Source organism: Oculina patagonica, chromosome 6, assembly GCF_052425735.1.
Source record: "Oculina patagonica isolate OP01 chromosome 6, crgOcupat, whole genome shotgun sequence".
Lineage (NCBI taxonomy): Eukaryota > Metazoa > Cnidaria > Anthozoa > Scleractinia > Oculinidae > Oculina > Oculina patagonica.
In genome coordinates, this window is record NC_135763.1 from 24,331,980 (window position 1) to 24,352,594 (window position 20,615).

The window sequence follows — 20,615 nt, forward strand, 5'->3', positions numbered from 1 at the left end:
TCTCGAACCTATGCCCCACTTCACCCTAACCCCCCCAAATAATCATTATTCGACGCCTTCTTTACCTTAAATTGACGTATTTTTAATTGAAATGGTTCTTTGTTTTGGTAGCTGTTGTTGTCACTTTTTAAAATGTTTCACACTTCCGCATTTTACAAAATTCACACATACTGCGTTTTAAGAAAATACGTCAATGCGCATTTTACAATGTTCCTCCCATCAACCGTACCGTTCCACCGTTCCGCCGTTCCACCGTTCCTACATTCTTCATAATAAACTAACCAGAATATCCAAAACAACACAAATTTACATATTTCAACACTTGCACTCCTAAACAAAGTGAAAAGCCTAATTCACCCTTTAAAAAGAACTACTCCATACCACAATTGACTGCCAACAGATAAACCATAGCAAAATAGTCGTAGTCTCACAGAGACCTTTGATTAATCAAGATAGCAAAAACGGGATTTTGGTAGCCTGTTCCAGGCGTTCGGTTAGTTGGGGAAATTAGCCTTGAACAGGCTAGGATTTTGGCACTTTTAAATGGTTTTGCACAGAAGAGTTAAGAGCTGTGGGGGGAAGGGGGCGAGGGGAGGCATATTCCTTTGTCCTAGTGGCGGTGCCTGGATACAAGACGAAATGCTGCCAGTCAACCTTTTATTAAGAATGACATCATCGCTAAATTTGTCTATGTTTGCGCGATGGTGTTGATCAGAAGCCCAGAAACGCCAAGGCCAATGTCTAGAGAATTTCCAATGACAGTTGGCCTAAATTATGTTTGGTTCTTTTAGCTAAATATCTGGAACAGCAGCCCTCGAAAGAAGCATAAAAAATTATATGTTCTACATAAAACCTTAACATTTTTCCGTCTAAAGTTTCTGTTTTGTGTTTTGCAAAGGCAAAAATGTTTACGCCTTTCGTCTACACGTGAACCACATAAATGCGTAGATGTAAACATCTCCAAAGATCGTTTACGTCTCTGTTTATCGATTACGCGTGGACAGGCGTGAATGATACGCAATAACGCAAACAATCGCCAATTTCGTGTAGGTGAAAAAAATTGTTTGTGTTTACAGACGTAAAAAATTACTTAAAAGTACACGCGAGGACAAAGCCAGAATCTGCTCTGATTGTTTTTCGACTGGAACATGAAAACACTTCATTATGCATGCCGTGGACTAACACGCAACCTTATATTCCCTTTTCTAAGTTTTTTATGACACTTTGCCAAAATTTTAGAATTTGGGGGGCAAAAGCTTGAAAGCTCGCTGGGGGGAATTAAACTTATTTGTAAACAACCATTTGAAGTGTCCAAAAATAATTGAGCAATACTTGTTATTCCCAAAGGGCAGGTGTCGTAGGTCGTTTTGTGCAGCTTATTGACAATTATCAACAAGGCGTTTTTCTTAAAGTGAATTTAGCAGGCAGTTTTCTGAAGGTGGTAAAGGCTACTCCGACGTTTTATGAAACAATAAGTCCATAATAAAGAACAGAGATAGAGATAATTGTGTGAAAGCCGGTAAAACCAGGAATGACAATCAAAACAGTGTGACGTAGCACTTATGTTTCAATGCTCTTATGAAATATTGCATCGATAGCGATGCAATTTTTTTAAAAAAAAATAACCAGAGATAACACTGTTCTATTCGCAGCGTTCGGCACGCACCTTTGTACCTTTAGTTTCCGCAGACATTTTTGAGAAAACAGATTGATTTGTTCTCGTCGAGTTTTCAGAAGTTTCTTTCACGTTTTATTAAAAGCCGAGCATTAATTTCATAGCGAAGCTCGCCTTGACATTTTGAAGTTGTTGCATGAGCGAAGAAAAGGGCGAGGTCGTAAGTGGTTCTGTATGTGATATTATTAAAAAAAAGAGAGCTCCAAAGGTTTTAATTCATAATTTCAACCCACGCGATCATGTTTGTAGAAAGCTAGCAGACCTTTGCATGTAAATGCTTGTATATCAGCACAAGACTCGCAAAGAAATTCGCGTGTGCCAGCTTTTACTTTCAAACGAAAATGTTCTTTTAAAAATGTATGCCACATAGACGTCAAAGTATCATAAGTTATTTTCAGACAAGTCCTTTACAATGGAATCTTATCATTTGGCAGGACGTCACGCCAAGCTCTTAGACAGACAATCCGTTATCAAACTACGTATCAAACTCATAAGTGCATTTAGGCATATAAGTCAATACCAGATTAACACCTTAAACAACCATTTATCATTATTACCTCAAGAACTGATATTGATATAGACTCCTTGAGAGCGCATGTGACATTTTAGAAGAAACTATTTGAACCACCACTTAATTCAAGTCATATGACTCATTGATGAAAGGCTTGCTGACGTTGGTAAAACACTTTAGTACAAGATTTAAGTGCCGTGGGGGAATCTAGTTTTCATGCATATAAAGGAACAGTTGAATTGTTACAAACTTTCATTTCAAGGCGATACATAGAACGATATATAAGCTGAGGCTGCCCGAGAAAGAAAGACGACCAATTCGTTTGAAGCTCCCCAAGAAAGCAAGGTATCACAAAGGTAAGTTTAAAGTTGTCTCTACGAATGAATGAATGAATGAATGAATGAATGTTTATTTCCCATGAAGTCAATTAAGTATATTATAATTTATATCTATATTATAATTGGGAGGAAGACTAAAGAACCCCGGGCTTTTAAAAATTTTCCCCTTTAAAAAAAAAAAAAAAAAAAAAAATAGAAAATAAAAAAATATTTTTAAAAAAAAATATCATTATTTATTTTATTTTTTTTTTTTTACAAGCTTCACTGTTTCTCCAAAATAGTAAAAAATCAACTCATATTTTTTTAAACTGCTAAAAACAAACGCTTTATGTTTCAAAATGTTTTATTTTCGAGTGCTTTGTGTTCCATTCAAGAACTATTTTTTCCAGATTGAAAAGTTTTCTTCGGCATGTGATGGACAAGACGTTTATTTAGCCAATGACGGGAACTGGAAGGCGACTGTCATTGTTTTTGGCGCGTTTTTACCTCCTCGGATGGGTTGGAAGGCCTCTGTTTTAGCATTTTTAACTTGTCGTCACGGACAAAAAGTCGATGATACATATACTGAGCGAAAACGTTCGCGTTTCATGCAGATACCCCGCACTCTTTCAGGTTTCCAGCAGCATAAATTCAAATGGCGACATCACTTTTTTTGGACTTTTTAGCCAATATCAATAATGTATATACTCTGCCAAAAGTGTTCTAGCGTTCATTGCCGACGACGGTAATAAAGTACAGTATCACTTAAACGACATTGTGTGTGCCGCTAAATTTTGCGGGCTCTAATTAATGTGTTTTTATTTTTTATTTTTAAAAAACGATCGGAAAAATATAATTCCCGCAAAATTATATACATACATCGCCAGTTACTCCGCGTATTTATGTAAAATCGTGTTGGTGCCCATTTACTTAAGTCATCTCTATCCCTATAAAAAAAAGGAACAAATTGGAAACAAAACGTTCGGAAATGAAACGACGAAATTGCAGTAGTAGTCTACATGTAGTTAGCTGCTAAAAGCTTTGCAGAAAAGGATCGTCTGACTCCGGTCATTTGAACGAGTATCTGCTGATCTGCTTTTCTTCCATATATTCTTGGTAATGAATGGGCTTTGATTCATTTTGTTTTAAAACCTATTAGAAATCGTTCCTGAAAATTTCAAAAAATAGCAAACCAAAATCCCAAGCGAAAAGAAAAATCAGCCTTTCCCAATTTCAGAAGTTCAGTAGTTCGCGTAAATTACAAAAAAAAAGCCCAACTGCAAAATTATATATTAAACTCCCGCAATATTTTAGTGCTGCGCGGTATGCTATCGTTTGTCGTACATAAAATCTGAAAATGTGGTTCATTTTCAATTTCATTTGAATGGCAGAAAGAGCAAATTAAATTAGAAATTTTAAGGAGTTAAAAGGATAATTGTTTCTTCAAACACATTAACCCATTATTCACCTCATTTCCCTGTTTGGATGTGGTTGCGAATATTTTTTTTTTAGAATAGAGCCAAAAGAAGCCGCTAATGAAAGCAAAATTACACTTTTAAGCTATGACTTTTCCATTTTAATAAACTTTTTTCTACAAACATTTACTTTTGAAAGCCCGTCTCGGTTTTTTTTTTTTTTTTTAACCAGGGTCGTAGCTGCTCGCGCAAACCGAGGCACTCTAACCATACATTCCTCGTTTATTTTTTTCGGCCGGCCCTTTTAAATTTTTTTTTCCCTTCCCCCCCCCTTATATATTTGGTTTTTGGGAAAAATTCATAAAAATAAAAAAAAATAAGAACTTGTTAGTAATGGTAAATGTATGATGAATTGATTATTGTTTTTACTAGTAATGCAGCTGGAACATTGAAAATTTAAAATCACGGGCGTCTACAACAGTGGGATTTTGGCACGCTGAACGAGAAACGCTGCACTATCGCCTACAACTAAGCCATACAACTATACAAAGATGAACATAAGCTTTGAGAAAGGAACATTTTCTCTTAATCATACTGGTGATACTAGTGATTTGCCTCCTGAAATTCACAGCTGGGCTGAACCTTCCCCAAACTGGCTCGAAGCCATCGAAGAATGGAACTGGTTGTGGGAAGTTCATGTTTATGGTTATGGAACAATCTTTGCGGTAATCGCATTCGCCGCGGCGGTTTACCTCATCGTTTCTCGCAAAGCCACTTTCACAAAGCATAGAGTTCATTTGGCTGTAATGAACATTGCTTTGTTTACTACGGGATTCTTGCGAGCTCTGATCCTGTTTTGGGATCCTTATGCCTCCAGCAGCAACACCACAGACCTGCAGCTTCTTGTCTGCATCACTTCTTGGGGAATAGCCACAGCTTGCCTCACATCAAGCTTCAGTATCATGCTTCTGATTTTCCTGGAAACTACCAAGACCTCACTGGGCCCTGCCCGCCTTAAAAACTTGACATGTTTGGTGTCAATAACTCTAGCAAATATCTTTTACTTAGTACTGTCCGATTTAGTGGTGTGGTTCCATCCTGGAGCGAAGGTAATGATCTTCATTTGTCATGTTACCTTCGCGGTTTGGGGATTCGCGGTCTCCATTGGGTACTCAGTTTCTGGAATAAGAATGTGGCGTAATTTGAAACCATCCTTAGGTGTAGTGTTCAACCGAGACTCCAGTCGTCTCAAGAGATTATTTGTTCTGATGTGCGCAGCATCCTTGTTTGGAGTGATGAAGTTTTCTCTATCGTTGTACACCGCTATCGGAGAATATGGCGTTTTTGCTGATATTGGTTACGTCAAAAGCTGGCCTTGGTTCGCAGTGCAATCTTCTCTACGAACTTTAGAATCACTGATGTGCGCAATGATTTTCTCTATTGGTTTTAATAATCGTAAGAGCAGTAAAAATGCCACTCCACAGATTTGTTTGGCTGAAGTAAAGTGAGAAGACGTTAGCAGTCAGCCGAGCCAAGTACAGTGCAAGTTAAATTAAGGTCAGCTAGAGAATTAGTTTTTTCAAGAAGCCGTTGTGCTGGCGCCGGCAGACAACTTCGTTAAACACTGCAAACTTGTATGAACATTGTGCTACGAAAATTAATATTTATTTTTTTCGGAGCAAAAGCCGACAAGAAATAATCAATAGAGAGAGGTGTAAAAATAAATGAATAATGTACAATACTACCGATAACCAAAAAAAAAACAATGTAGAACTAAGAATTAACCTCAAAGGCAAAGTGACAAATTTACAAGAATGTCTTTTTTAAAAGGGGTTATCCCAGTAATGCCCCCTTAATTTTGAGTTAGAAAGGTGTCGACATTGAGAAACAATCTTCCCAACAATAAACTTAGCAGACTTCTGTGCCTTTCAGGCGTCGGAAGATGTAGTAATTCAAGTAGCTCTCTGAAAGTGTTCACTAGCACTTGCAAAATAGTGTTATTAAATGTCAATTAGAACATATTCATAGCCAAAGGAAAATCGATGGCAAAGCTCGAAACCGCAACTTTCCAGCCATCTGCAATTGTTTTGGAATGTCGACATTGTGGAAACAAAACATGGAAAAAAAATCCAGTACTGAAAAAATTAAAGGCGGTAACCTTATTGTTATTCAGTCCCTCAACCAGATAACTATTCATACCCTAGCCTGTTAGCCCTTCCATGTGTAACAAAAATGCATTATGCAGTCGCTGGAAAACATTATAAGCCACCCAAGGTAGTTTTTTAAATCATTAGAATTTTTTCCTGGCAGATGAAACCTCGATTCAAGTTCAACTGATAACTTCAGTTTTAGATTTCACATTACTCACAGGATTTTGACGCTGGGTAGGTCCCATTAGATTGGACGTCGGTGGAAACAAGCTAGCTACTAAGCACGTAGCTAATTGACTTAAATGTGAACGAATTTTGCTTTAGGTAGCAGTTGAACAGTATATAGTAGGATCAATGCTGTAACAGATCATAGCAACAAAGTGTGAATTAACAACTACTTAAAGAAACTACATTTGTGTGTCATTTCATTCAATAATTTTTAGTCTTCTATATGGCAATTAATTTTTGCGGGTCCCACTTTTTGGGATTCTTGTCCGGAATTTTGGAATAAGCGGAAAATGAAAAGAGAGCAAACAAATAGGAAGCAAGGGAGGGGAGGAGAGAGAGCACCTATCACAAGACGTTACCATTCTGAAAGAAACACTCAGATTGAAAGCGCCACAATACCACCAGAAAGATTAAGATTTTCACTCAAAAACCAGTATGTCAGTTTCGGCCTTTTTGGAAAACTAAACCACGTGGATGCAGCCTAACGTTCATTGTAGGTCAAACGGAAGCAAATAAGAAAGTGCCAAATGAGGCACTGACCATAAAGATTTTTGGCCCTTCCCTTGAAATGACACCAAGTAGATTAAAGCTTATTTTGACTCCAGATCCAGCAAAACCTGCCAGTTTGAGACTTGAAATGTACAGTTTGGGTCTTTTTGGAAAACCGCCATCACGTGGATTCAACCTAATTTTCACTGCAGTTCCAAAAGAATTGAATAAGAAAGTGCTACATGAACCACCGAAAATGACGATTTTGGACTCTTGCGTTGAAATACCATCACGTAGATCAAACCTTATTTTCACTTCAGAGCCAGCGAAACCGATTAGTTTGAGACTTGAAATGTACAATTTCGGTGTTTTTCAAAAACCTCCATCACATTGATTCATCCTATTTTTCACTCCAGAACAATAAGAATCGAAAAAGAAAGGTGCTACATGAGCCACTGAAAATAATAATAATGACGACTTTGGGCCCTTGTTGTCTCGTGTCGTCATGACGACGTTGTCATGACGACACGAGATAATTGTACAGGGGGATATTTTCCCGCCATGTCAATATTTTTCCCGCCACGTCAATATTTTTCCCGCCATGTCAACATTTGCTTTGTGAGGCCGCGGAATTTTCCCGCCATGTTATGAAATTCCGGCGGCATCCGATCACAAAACAAATGTTATCAAAGAATAATTGTTTCTTTACAAAGGTCGCAACTAAAGCGCTGGTTTATCAAACAGTAAGTTAGGAGTATTTATTGTAAAGGGCTTATTATGTAAAAATACAGGCACGCTATAAAAAAGAGATGACGTTTTTTTCTTAACTTGCAGCAAACGAGCAAATTTTAAGTGCAGGGGCGTAGCCAGGATTTTTGTATAGGGGGGTTCCAAATGTGAATTGTAATTGTGAAGGTAAAACTGAGCGCCGGAGGCGCTCCTCCTCTAGGGGGGGCCGGGGGGCATGCTCCCCCGGGAAATTTTGAAATTTGCGGTCCCCAGAAATGGCATCTCCTTGATTCTAAGCATAAATTTTTAGCAATTTTAGCGTCAATTGAAGCTAGCATTTCTTAGAAGGGAAGCTCAAAATCCCGCGTACCAGGTAATTTTTCCGGCGTACCATTCACTCCCGGCGTACCGTCACTCACTAGTCAGCTAGTATATCAGCCAGAAGTAGGCGCCGTGGATGCTTCCGTGCAAAAATGTCGACTGTTGCACTAATATCAATTTGTCTGTTGTAATGTATGTTCATAAGAGCAAGTCCTGACTCTCGCTCGCTGGTCATTGTAGCCCGCAGGTATGTCTTTAGTCTGCGCAATGCGCTGAACGATCGCTCACATTCTGCAGAAGTAATTGGCAACGTACACAAGATGCGCAGCAACTTGTGCACATTTGGATAAAAATCGCTGTCACATTCTGCCAAGGCCTGAACTGCACTGTTTGGTAGGTCTTGATCCGCACTACACGTACAACGCAGGCTTGTATACACGAAATTTTGTAATTGTAAACACAAGGTGATACTTTATAGATTTCATTTTATTTTCTCAAAAATTTCATTTTTCTAATCTGGCGGAATTAAAGGGGGATTCTAATAATATTTTTTCTCTTGAATTAGCTATTGCGATATCCCGAAGGGGGGGTTCCGGAACCCCAGGAACCCTCCCCTGGCTACGCCACTGAAGTGGTCTAACAGGCAATAAAAATGGAACAGAAATAAGGCCCCTTTTAGCTGGCAACAGTGCCTATCCGCTAACGAACTGGCTAGTGAAACCCTACCCGGACAGAGGACGCCTGACTCAGGAGCAGCGAAAGTTTAAAACCTAAAGTTCGGTGCGCTACGATCTGTAGTGGAACGAGCATTTGGCATGTTGAAAGTTCGTTGGAGAATTGCGTTGAAAAAGGTTGAACAAAAAACGAGCATCCTAAAAAAGACTATGATTGCTACGTGACTTTTGCACAACTTTGTATTGAAAGGGGTGACCTTTGTGGCATGAATAACAACAATTTAATAACAGAAGATAAACGATTAGATAAAGACAATTATTTTGATGCCAAATCTTTAAAAATGTCAACTGTGGCGTTTGTTTGTTCAAATCTAGCGTTGTGCTGTTCCATACTTTTTCTCACATTTCAATAAAAGAACTCTGCCAGTCTGGAGTCGTACTTTTTTGCCTTTCTTTTTTCAGGCGGTTCTGATTCATCGAGAGAAACATTTACACTTTCGATTTGCAAAGCCTCGTTTACACTCGGCTCTGAGGTAAAGGTAGAACTCAATGTATGACCGAAAGAGGGAAATTATATTTGATGAGTTTTCTTAGGATTGAAGAGCAGAAATGTCAATCTAAAGCGCAAAACATACATTGCTTTTTTATTTTTTTGACCCGAAGATTGACCTGAGTCAAGAGGCACTACATGTAGCTTCATATATCCTGCTGTGAATTCCACGCTACAATGGACACAACTCTTATAGACGACAACAACAGCCTTTTCAGTGCATGAATGAAGCTCTTAAGAGGAATACACGTAGATGTGACGCATTTTTTTCTTTAAATTAGCTGTACGCTTTTCAATTTTGGATATATTTGAGCTGCAGCCAGCAGTTATCAAGAAAAATACAGACAAGTTTTACGTTCTTAAAATAACATTCTAACCTTTGCCGACAAGATTGTACTGAAAATCAATGAAATTAATTGTAACTCAAGCAGAAAACGCGTAGAAGAAGAATGAAATACACCAGGTTATTACAAACGCATAATACAATGTACTAACCGAAAGAGAGAAATTATATTGATGAGTTTTAGAACGGATCTGAAAAGCAGAAGTGTCTAATAATCAACAAGATGTCATTAGATGGACCTGCCTGTAAATTTTTCGTTGTCGTTGTTGTGCATATAACGCTAGTATACCGCAACTTAAATTGAGCGAGAAAAGCAGTTTTTAACATGAAGCTCTAAAATCTCTTTGGAGTGTCTTGTCTTGTGGTCGCTTGTAAAGTTTTAATTTGTGCAATTGTGAGATGTATCAGAATAACAGCTTCACGTTGCCAATTTAAAGAATAGCGTGCTTTCATTTGATATTTATTATTTTATCTTGAGAGTTTTGGAAAGTAGTTGAAAATCATTTCTGTTTACCAAGCGTAGGAAAATGGTGGATGTTTCAACAGGATATTTACTGTAACAACTGTATTTATAGAGATTACAGTCGTGGAATATAGCAGATATAGCTTTTATATCAACGTAACTAGTATACCTATTAAATGGTAAAAATGTTGCTGAAAGAGAGGACGATGTAAATATCAGTTGTTCGATCGGTAAGCATTGTTCTTATCTTTGTGTAGACAACTTTTTTTAAATTTAGCCGCGGCAACAGATTGTATCGGGGTTAAAGAGGGATTGTAATCTAAGCAATTAGTTGGTCGGGATTGAATGTCAAAGTTAATCTTGCACACATAACACATGTCGTTTGAACAAAAGGTTTGAATCGTTTGAATCGTTAGTCGATTGAATACCCAACCATTTTAAAGTTATGACCAGTTATGGTACAGCATAGTACGCTCTGTGTAGAAGTTAAAGTCTCTCTTTAAAAGTGAGATTTGTGCGAGTTAAACACTACTACATAGTTTATTGCGTACGTTCGCGCGGAATCAAGTGTCAAGCAAGATCGAATGTTTTCTATTAAGCAGAACCTAGCAGAATATTTCATTCAGTAGATTTAAATAGCGAAGAAAATGACTGTAATTTACACGTTCTTCAGCCGCTGCGTTGTAGCTTTGGCGTTACAAAAACATTAAGACCGGCTCAAGAGTGACCAAAACCAAATTTCTCCTCACAATATCAATACTAAATCAGGAGAAGAGGTTATAAGAATTAACAAAATCATCACCACTCGCATGTCATTATCACTTAACAGGCTAAGCGTTCACGAATAAACACCCAAAGCGATATCTCATATAGCGTGAAGAAAGCACATGGAAGTCATAGTATAAGTATACAGTAGAATGTATGCTTAGTGAACCAAAGTGCAATACAGTGCAATGTCTGTCATCTTTTTCTGCTGTTATTGGAGTTATATAACTGATCAACTTTACAAGCAATAAATAGACGCGAAAAGCGATCTCTTTTTTAAGTGACACGAGACACTAAGCCCAGAGGGCTTTTGATGTTGAAATGCCACCACTTAGATTGAAGCTAATTTTCACTCCAGATCCAGCAAAACTGGCCAGTTTGAGACTTGAAATGTACAGTTTGGGTCTTTTTCAAAATCTGCCATCACGTGGATTCATCCTAATTTTACCTCCAGGTCAAAACGAATCGAGACAGAAAGTGCTACATGCATGAGCTACTGAAAATGACGATTTTTGGCCCTTGTACTCTTGAAATACCACCACGTAGATTGAAGCTTATTTTCACTCCAGATCCAACAAAACCGACAAGTTTGAGACTTGAAATGTACAGTTAGGGTGTCTTAGACGAATGCCATCACGTGGATTTATCCTATTTTTCACTCCAGGTTCAAAAGAGTCAAATAAAAAAGTGCTACACGAGCCACTGAAAATGACGATTTTATAAATCATCACGTAAATAAAAGCCTTTTTGCACTCCAGATCCAGCAAACCTGGTCGGTAAGAGACCTGAAATGTACAGTTTGGGTCTCTTTGGACGAATGCCATCACGTGGATGCATCCTATTTTTCACTCCAGGTTCAAAAGAGTCAAATAAAAAAGTGCTACATGAGCCACTGAAAATGACGATTTTGGGCTCTTGTGTTGAAATACAACCACGTAGACGAAACCTTATTTTTACTCCAGAACCAGCAAACCCGGTTAGTTTGAGACTTGAAATGTACAGTTTGGGTCTTTTTGAAAAACCGCCATCACGTGGATTCATCCTAATTTTCACTGCAGGTGAAAAAGAATCGAAAACGAAAGTACTACATGAGCCATTGAAAATGACGATTTTGGGCCGTTGTGTTGAAATACCACCATGTAGATTAAACCTTATTTTCACTACAGATCCAGCAAAACCGGCCAGTTTCAGACTTGAAATGCCCATTTTGGGTCTCTTTGGACGAATGCCATCACGTTGATTTATCCTATTTTTCACTCCAGGTCCAAAAGAATCAAATAAGTTTGAGACTTGAAATGTACAGGTTGGGACTTCTTGAAGAACCCACATCACGTGGATTCATCCTAATTTTCACTGCATCTCAAAAAGAATCGAAAAAGAAAGTGTTACATGGGCCACTAAAAATGAAGATTTTAGGCCCTTGTGTTGAAATACCACAACGTAGATTGAGGCCTATTTTCACTACAGATCCTGCAATACCGGCCTGTTAAAGGCCTGCAATGTACAGTTTGGTTCTCTTTGGACGAATGCCATCACGTCAATGCATCCTAGTTTTCACTCCAGGTCCAAAAGAATCGAATAAAAAAGTGCAACATGAGCCACTGAAAATGACGATTTTTGGCCCTTGTGTTGAAATACCACAATACAATGTAGATGAAACCTTTTTTTCACTCCACAACCAGAAAAACCGGTTAGTTTGAGATTTGAGACGTACATTTTCGGTCTTAATGAAGAACCGCATCACGTGGAGTCATCCGTATTTTCACTACAGGTCAAAAACAATCGAAAAAGAAAGTGCTACATGAGCCACTCAAAATGACGATTTTGGGCTGAACACTTTTAACTTGAGAAAGTCAGAAAGGGCCAACGGACAACACAAAGAACATGATCCTGGTGGATCTGATCAGCAAATTGTATAAATACTGTACGAACAAATTAAAAAACAGAAAGGCTGACCGTACGCTGGAGGGATTGAACTGGTATATTTTCTTCCAATATTTCGTCAGGCACGGCCTGACTTCATCAGGGAATGAACAACTTAGTAACAGTCGTTACCATTTAAACAACCAAGACTAAAGACTAAAGATAATAAGATTACAATTCAAAAATAACCGTTTAAATAGAACCAACGGGAAAACAAAATAAGATTATAATAAGATAACGTAAAACAAACAGTGATACTCTAAGTACATAATATGCTGTATTAAATTTCTTCTCTTCTGTTTTGAAATACCACCATGTAGATGAAACCTTTTTTTCACTCCCGAACCAGCAACAACGGTTAGTTTAAGACTTGAAATGTACACTTTGGGTCTTTATGAAAAACCGCCATCACGAGGATTCATCCTAATTTTCACGGCAGGTCACAAAGAATCGAAAAAGAAAGTGCTACATGGGCCACTAAAAATGACGATTTTGGGCCCTTGTGTTGAAATACCACCACGTAAATAAAAGCCTTTTTGCACTCCAGATCCAGCAAACCTGGCCGGTTAGAGACCTGAAATGTACAGTTTGGGTCTCTTTGGACGAATACCATCACGTGGATGCATCCTAATTTTCACTGCAGGTAAAAAAGAATCGAAAAAGAAAGTACTACATGAGCCACTGAAAATGACAATTTTGGGTCCTTGTGTTGAAATACCGCCATGTAGATTAAACATTATTTTCACTACAGATCCAGCAAAACCGGCCAGCTCGAGACTTGAAATGTACAGGATGGGACTTTTTTAAAAACCGACATCACGTGGATTCATCCTAATTTTTACTCCAGCACAAATAAAATCGAAAAAGAAAGTACTACATGAGCCACTGAAAATGACGATTCTGGGCCCTTGTGTTGATATACAACCACGTAGATGAAACCTTATTTTCACTCCACAACTAGAAAAACCGGTTAGTTTGAGACTTGAAATGTACATTTTCACTCTTAATGAAGAACCGCTATCACGTGGAGTCATCCTAATTTTCACTCCAGGTCAAAATCAATCGAAAAAGAAAGTGCTACATGAGCCACTCAAAATGACGATTTTGGGCCCTTGTGTTGAAATACCACCACGTAAATAAAAGCCTGTTTGCACTTCAGATCCAGCAAACCTGGCCGGTTAGAGACCTTTAATGTACAGTTTGGGTCTCTTTGGACGAATGCCATCACGTGGATGCATCCTAATTTTCACTCCAGGTTCAAACGAATCAAATAAAAAAGTGCTACATGAGCCACTGAAAATGACGATTTTGGGCTCTTGTGTTGAAATACAACCTTGTAGACGAAATCTTATTTTCACTTCAAAAGCAGCAAACCCGGTTAGTTTGAGACTTGAAATGTACAGTTTGGGTCTTTTTGACAAACCGCTATCACGTGGATTCATCCTAATTTTCACTGCAGGTGAAAAAGAATCGAAAAAAAAAGTACTACATGAGCCATTAAAAATGACGATTTTAGGCCGTTGTGTTGAAATGCCACTATGTAGATTAAACATTATTTTCACTACAGATCCAGCAAAACCGGCCAGTTTGAGACTTGAAATGTACAGGATGGGACTTTTTTAAAAACCGACATCACGTGGATTCATCCTAATTTTCACTCCAGGTTCAAAAGAATCAAATAAAAAAGTGCTACATGAGCCACTAAAAATGACGATTTTAGGCTCTTGTGTTGAAATACAACCACGTAGACGAAATCTTATTTTCACTCCAGAAGCAGCAAACCCGGTTAGTTTGAGACTTGAAATGCCCATTTCGGGTCTCTTTGGACGAATGCCATCACGTTAATTCATCCTATTTTTCACTCCAGGTCCAAAAGAATCGAATAAAAAAGTGCAACATGAGCCACTGAAAATGACGATTTTGGGCCCTTGTGTTAAAATACCACAACGTAGATGAAACCTTATTTTCACTCCACAACCAGAAAAACCGGTTAGTTTGAGACTTGCAATGTACATTTTCGGTCTTAATGAAGAGGCGCCATCACGTGGAGTAATCCTCATTTTCACTCCAGGTCAAAAAGAATCGAAAAAGAAAGTGCTACATGAGCCATTCAAAATGACGATTTTGAGCCCTTGTGTTGAAATAACAAAACGTAGATTGCAGCTTATTGTCACTCCAAATCCAGCAAAACCTACACGTTTGAGACTTGAAATTTAGGGTTTGGGTCACTGTGGACGAAAGACATCACGTGGAGTCATTTTATTTTTCACTCCAGGTTCAAACGAATCAAATAAAAAAGTGCAACATGAGCCACTGAAAATGACGATTTTTGGCTCTTGTGTTAAAATACGTAGATGAAACCTTATTTTCACTCCACAACCAGAAAAACCGGTTAGTTTGAGACTTGCAATGTACATTTTCGGTCTTAATGAAGAGCCGCCATCACGTGGAGTAATCCTAATTTTCACTCCAGGTCAAAAAGAATCGAAAAAGAAAGTGCTACATGAGCCATTCAAAATGACGATTTTGAGCCCTTGTGTTGAAATAACAAAACGTAGATTGCAGCTTATTGTCACTCCAAATCCAGCAAAACCTACAAGTTTGAGACTTGAAATTTAGGGTTTGGGTCACTGTGGACGAAAGGCATCACGTGGATTCATTTTATTTTTCACTCCAGGTCCAAAACAATCGAATGAGAAAGTGCTAAATGTGCCACTAAAATAACGATTTTCGGCCCTTGTATTGAAATACAACCACGTAGATTAAAGGTTATTTTCATTCCAGATCCAGCAAAACTGGCCAGTTTTAGACTTGAAATGCCCATTTTGGGTCTCTTTGGACGAATGCCATCACGTTGATTCATCCTATTTTTCATTCCAGATCCAAAAGAATCGAAAAAGAAAGTGCTACATGAGCCACTAAAAATGACGATTTTCGGCTCTTGTGTTGAAATACCACAACGTAGATTATAGCTTATTTTCACTACAGATCCTGCAAAACCGGCCTGTTAAAGGCCTGCAATGTACAGTTTGGGTCTCTTTGGACGAATGCAATTACGTCAATTCATCCTATTTTTCACTCCAGGTTCAAAAGAATCAAATAAAAAAGTGCTACATGAGCCACTGAAAATGACGATTTTGGGCTCTTGTGTTGAAATAAAACCACGTCGACGAAATCTTATGTTCACTCCAGAACCAGCAAACCCGGTTAGTTTGAGACTTGAAATGTACAGTTTGGGTCTTTTTGAAAAACTGCCATCACGTGGATTCATCCTAATTTTCACTGCAGGTGAAAAAGAATCGAAAAAGAAAGTACTACATGAGCCATTGAAAATGACGATTTTGGGCCCTTGTGTTGAAATACCACCATGTAGATTAAACCTTATTCTCACTACAGATCCAGCAAAACCGGCCAGTTTCAGACTTGAAATGCCCATTTTGGTCTCTTTGGACGAATGCCATCTCGTTGATTTATCCTATTTTTCATTCCAGTTCCAAAAGAATCGAATAAGAAAGTGCTACATGAGTCACTAAAAATGACGATTTTCGGCCCTTGCGTTGAAAGACCACAACGTAGATTAAAGCCTATTTTCACTACAGATCCTGCAAAACCGACCTGTTAAAAGCCTGCAATGTACAGTTTGGGTCTCTTTGGACAAATGTCATCACGTCAATTCATCCTATTTTTCACTCCAGGTCCAAAAGAATCGAATAAAAAAGTGCAACATGAGCCACTGAAAATGACGATTTTGGGCCCTTGTGTTAAAATACCACAACGTAGATGAAACCTTATTTTCACTCCACAACTAGAAAAAACGGTTAGTTTGAGACTTGAAATGTACATTTTCGCTCTTAATGAAGAACCGTTATCAAGTGGAATCATCCTAATTTTCACTCCAGGTCAAAAACAATCGAAAAAGAAAGTGCTACATGAGCCACTCAAAATGCCGATTTTGGGTCCCTGTGTTGAAATACCACCACGTAGATTGCACCTTATTGTCACTCCAAATCCAGCAAAACCTACAAGTTTGAGACTTGGAATTTAGAGTTTGGGTCACTGTAAACGAAAGACATCACGTGGATGCATCCTATTTTTCACTCCAGGTTCAAACGAATCAAATAAAAAAGTGCTACATGAGCCACTGAAAATGACGATTTTGGGCTCTTGTGTTGAAATACAATGCAACCTTGTAGACGAAATCTTATTTTCACTTCAAAAGCAGCAAACCCGGTTAGTTTGAGACTTGAAATGTACAGTTTGGGTCTTTTTGACAAACCGCTATCACGTGGATTCATCCTAATTTTCACTGCAGGTGAAAAAGAATCGAAAAAAAAAGTACTACATGAGCCATTAAAAATGACGATTTTAGGCCGTTGTGTTGAAATGCCACTATGTAGATTAAACATTATTTTCACTACAGATCCAGCAAAACCGGCCAGTTTGAGACTTGAAATGTACAGGATGGGACTTTTTTAAAAACCGACATCACGTGGATTCATCCTAATTTTCACTCCAGGTTCAAAAGAATCAAATAAAAAAGTGCTACATGAGCCACTAAAAATGACGATTTTAGGCTCTTGTGTTGAAATACAACCACGTAGACGAAATCTTATTTTCACTCCAGAAGCAGCAAACCCGGTTAGTTTGAGACTTGAAATGCCCATTTCGGGTCTCTTTGGACGAATGCCATCACGTTAATTCATCCTATTTTTCACTCCAGGTCCAAAAGAATCGAATAAAAAAGTGCAACATGAGCCACTGAAAATGACGATTTTGGGCCCTTGTGTTAAAATACCACAACGTAGATGAAACCTTATTTTCACTCCACAACCAGAAAAACCGGTTAGTTTGAGACTTGCAATGTACATTTTCGGTCTTAATGAAGAGGCGCCATCACGTGGAGTAATCCTAATTTTCACTCCAGGTCAAAAAGAATCGAAAAAGAAAGTGCTACATGAGCCATTCAAAATGACGATTTTGAGCCCTTGTGTTGAAATAACAAAACGTAGATTGCAGCTTATTGTCACTCCAAATCCAGCAAAACCTACACGTTTGAGACTTGAAATTTAGGGTTTGGGTCACTGTGGACGAAAGACATCACGTGGAGTCATTTTATTTTTCACTCCAGGTTCAAACGAATCAAATAAAAAAGTGCAACATGAGCCACTGAAAATGACGATTTTTGGCTCTTGTGTTAAAATACGTAGATGAAACCTTATTCTCACTCCACAACCAGAAAAACCGGTTAGTTTGAGACTTGCAATGTACATTTTCGGTCTTAATGAAGAGCCGCCATCACGTGGAGTAATCCTAATTTTCACTCCAGGTCAAAAAGAATCGAAAAAGAAAGTGCTACATGAGCCATTCAAAATGACGATTTTGAGCCCTTGTGTTGAAATAACAAAACGTAGATTGCAGCTTATTGTCACTCCAAATCCAGCAAAACCTACAAGTTTGAGACTTGAAATTTAGGGTTTGGGTCACTGTGGACGAAAGGCATCACGTGGATTCATTTTATTTTTCACTCCAGGTCCAAAACAATCGAATGAGAAAGTGCTAAATGTGCCACTAAAATAACGATTTTCGGCCCTTGTATTGAAATACAACCACGTAGATTAAAGGTTATTTTCATTCCAGATCCAGCAAAACTGGCCAGTTTTAGACTTGAAATGCCCATTTTGGGTCTCTTTGGACGAATGCCATCACGTTGATTCATCCTATTTTTCATTCCAGATCCAAAAGAATCGAAAAAGAAAGTGCTACATGAGCCACTAAAAATGACGATTTTCGGCTCTTGTGTTGAAATACCACAACGTAGATTATAGCTTATTTTCACTACAGATCCTGCAAAACCGGCCTGTTAAAGGCCTGCAATGTACAGTTTGGGTCTCTTTGGACGAATGCAATTACGTCAATTCATCCTATTTTTCACTCCAGGTTCAAAAGAATCAAATAAAAAAGTGCTACATGAGCCACTGAAAATGACGATTTTGGGCTCTTGTGTTGAAATACAACCACGTCGACGAAATCTTATGTTCACTCCAGAACCAGCAAACCCGGTTAGTTTGAGACTTGAAATGTACAGTTTGGGTCTTTTTGAAAAACTGCCATCACGTGGATTCATCCTAATTTTCACTGCAGGTGAAAAAGAATCGAAAAAGAAAGTACTACATGAGCCATTGAAAATGACGATTTTGGGCCCTTGTGTTGAAATACCACCATGTAGATTAAACCTTATTCTCACTACAGATCCAGCAAAACCGGCCAGTTTCAGACTTGAAATGCCCATTTTGGTCTCTTTGGACGAATGCCATCTCGTTGATTTATCCTATTTTTCATTCCAGTTCCAAAAGAATCGAATAAGAAAGTGCTACATGAGTCACTAAAAATGACGATTTTCGGCCCTTGCGTTGAAAGACCACAACGTAGATTAAAGCCTATTTTCACTACAGATCCTGCAAAACCGACCTGTTAAAAGCCTGCAATGTACAGTTTGGGTCTCTTTGGACAAATGTCATCACGTCAATTCATCCTATTTTTCACTCCAGGTCCAAAAGAATCGAATAAAAAAGTGCAACATGAGCCACTGAAAATGACGATTTTGGGCCCTTGTGTTAAAATACCACAACGTAGATGAAACCTTATTTTCACTCCACAACTAGAAAAAACGGTTAGTTTGAGACTTGAAATGTACATTTTCGCTCTTAATGAAGAACCGCTATCAAGTGGAATCATCCTAATTTTCACTCCAGGTCAAAAACAATCGAAAAAGAAAGTGCTACATGAGCCACTCAAAATGCCGATTTTGGGTCCCTGTGTTGAAATACCACCACGTAGATTGCACCTTATTGTCACTCCAAATCCAGCAAAACCTACAAGTTTGAGACTTGGAATTTAGAGTTTGGGTCACTGTAAACGAAAGACATCACGTGGATGCATCCTATTTTTCACTCCAGGTTCAAACGAATCAAATAAAAAAGTGCTACATGAGCCACTGAAAATGACGATTTTGGGCTCTTGTGTTGAAATACAATGCAACCTTGTAGACGAAATCTTATTTTCACTTCAAAAGCAGCAAACCCGGTTAGTTTGAGACTTGAAATGTACAGTTTGGGTCTTTTTGACAAACCGCTATCACGTGGATTCATCCTAATTTTCACTGCAGGTGAAAAAGAATCGAAAAGAAAAGTACTACATGAGCCATTGAAAATGACGATTTTTGGGCCGTTGTGTTGAAATGCCACTATGCACTACAGATCCAGGAAAACCGGCCAGTTTGAGACTTGAAATGTACAGGATGGGACTTTTTTAAAAACCGACATCACGTGGATTCATCCTATTTTTCACTCCAGGTCCAAAAGAATCGAATAAAAAAGTGCAACATGAGCCACTGAAAATGACGATTTTGGGCCCTTGTGTTAAAATACCACAACGTAGATGAAACCTTATTTTCACTCCACAACCAGAAAAACCGGTTAGTTTGAGACTTGCAATGTACATTTTGGGTCTTAATGAAGAGCCGCCATCACGTGGAGTAATCCTCATTTTCACTCCAGGTCAAAAAGAATCGAAAAAGAAAGTGCTACATGAGCCATTCAAAATGACGATTTTGAGCCCTTGTGTTGAAATAACAAAACGTAGATTGCAGCTTATTGTCACTCCAAATCCAGCAAAACCTACAAGTTTGAGACTTGAAATTTAGGGTTTGGGTCACTGTGGACGAAAGGCATCACGTGGATTCATTTTATTTTTCACTCCAGGTCCAAAACAATCGAATGAGAAAGTGCTAAATGTGCCACTAAAATAACGATTTTCGGCCCTTGTATTGAAATACAACCACGTAGATTATAGCTTATTTTCACTACAGATCCTGCAAAACCGGCCTGTTAAAGGCCTGCAATGTACAGTTTGGGTCTCTTTGGACGAATGCAATTACGTCAAGTCATCCTATTTTTCACTCCAGGTTCAAAAGAATCAAATAAAAAAGTGCTACATGAGCCACTGAAAATGACGATTTTGGGCTCTTGTGTTGAAATACAACCACGTAGATGAAACCTTATTT

At 38.4% G+C, this 20,615-nt stretch overlaps 1 protein-coding gene across 2 annotated transcripts; it reads left to right on the plus strand.

The window, feature by feature from the left end:
- The first annotated feature begins 2,344 nt into the window (after positions 1-2,344).
- LOC144657659 (uncharacterized) lies at positions 2,345-6,516 on the plus strand. 2 transcript variants are annotated; one of them, XM_078518015.1, is made up of 2 exons: positions 2,345-2,542; positions 4,351-6,516. In XM_078518015.1, the coding sequence occupies exon 2, from the start codon at positions 4,470-4,472 to the stop codon at positions 5,424-5,426; it is 957 nt and encodes a 318-aa protein (XP_078374141.1). In that variant the 5' UTR covers positions 2,345-2,542; positions 4,351-4,469; the 3' UTR covers positions 5,427-6,516. The 2 variants fall into 2 exon arrangements, with proteins under 2 accessions (XP_078374141.1, XP_078374139.1); XM_078518013.1 differs by having other exon boundaries at positions 4,359-6,516.
- The last annotated feature ends 14,099 nt before the right edge of the window (positions 6,517-20,615 follow it).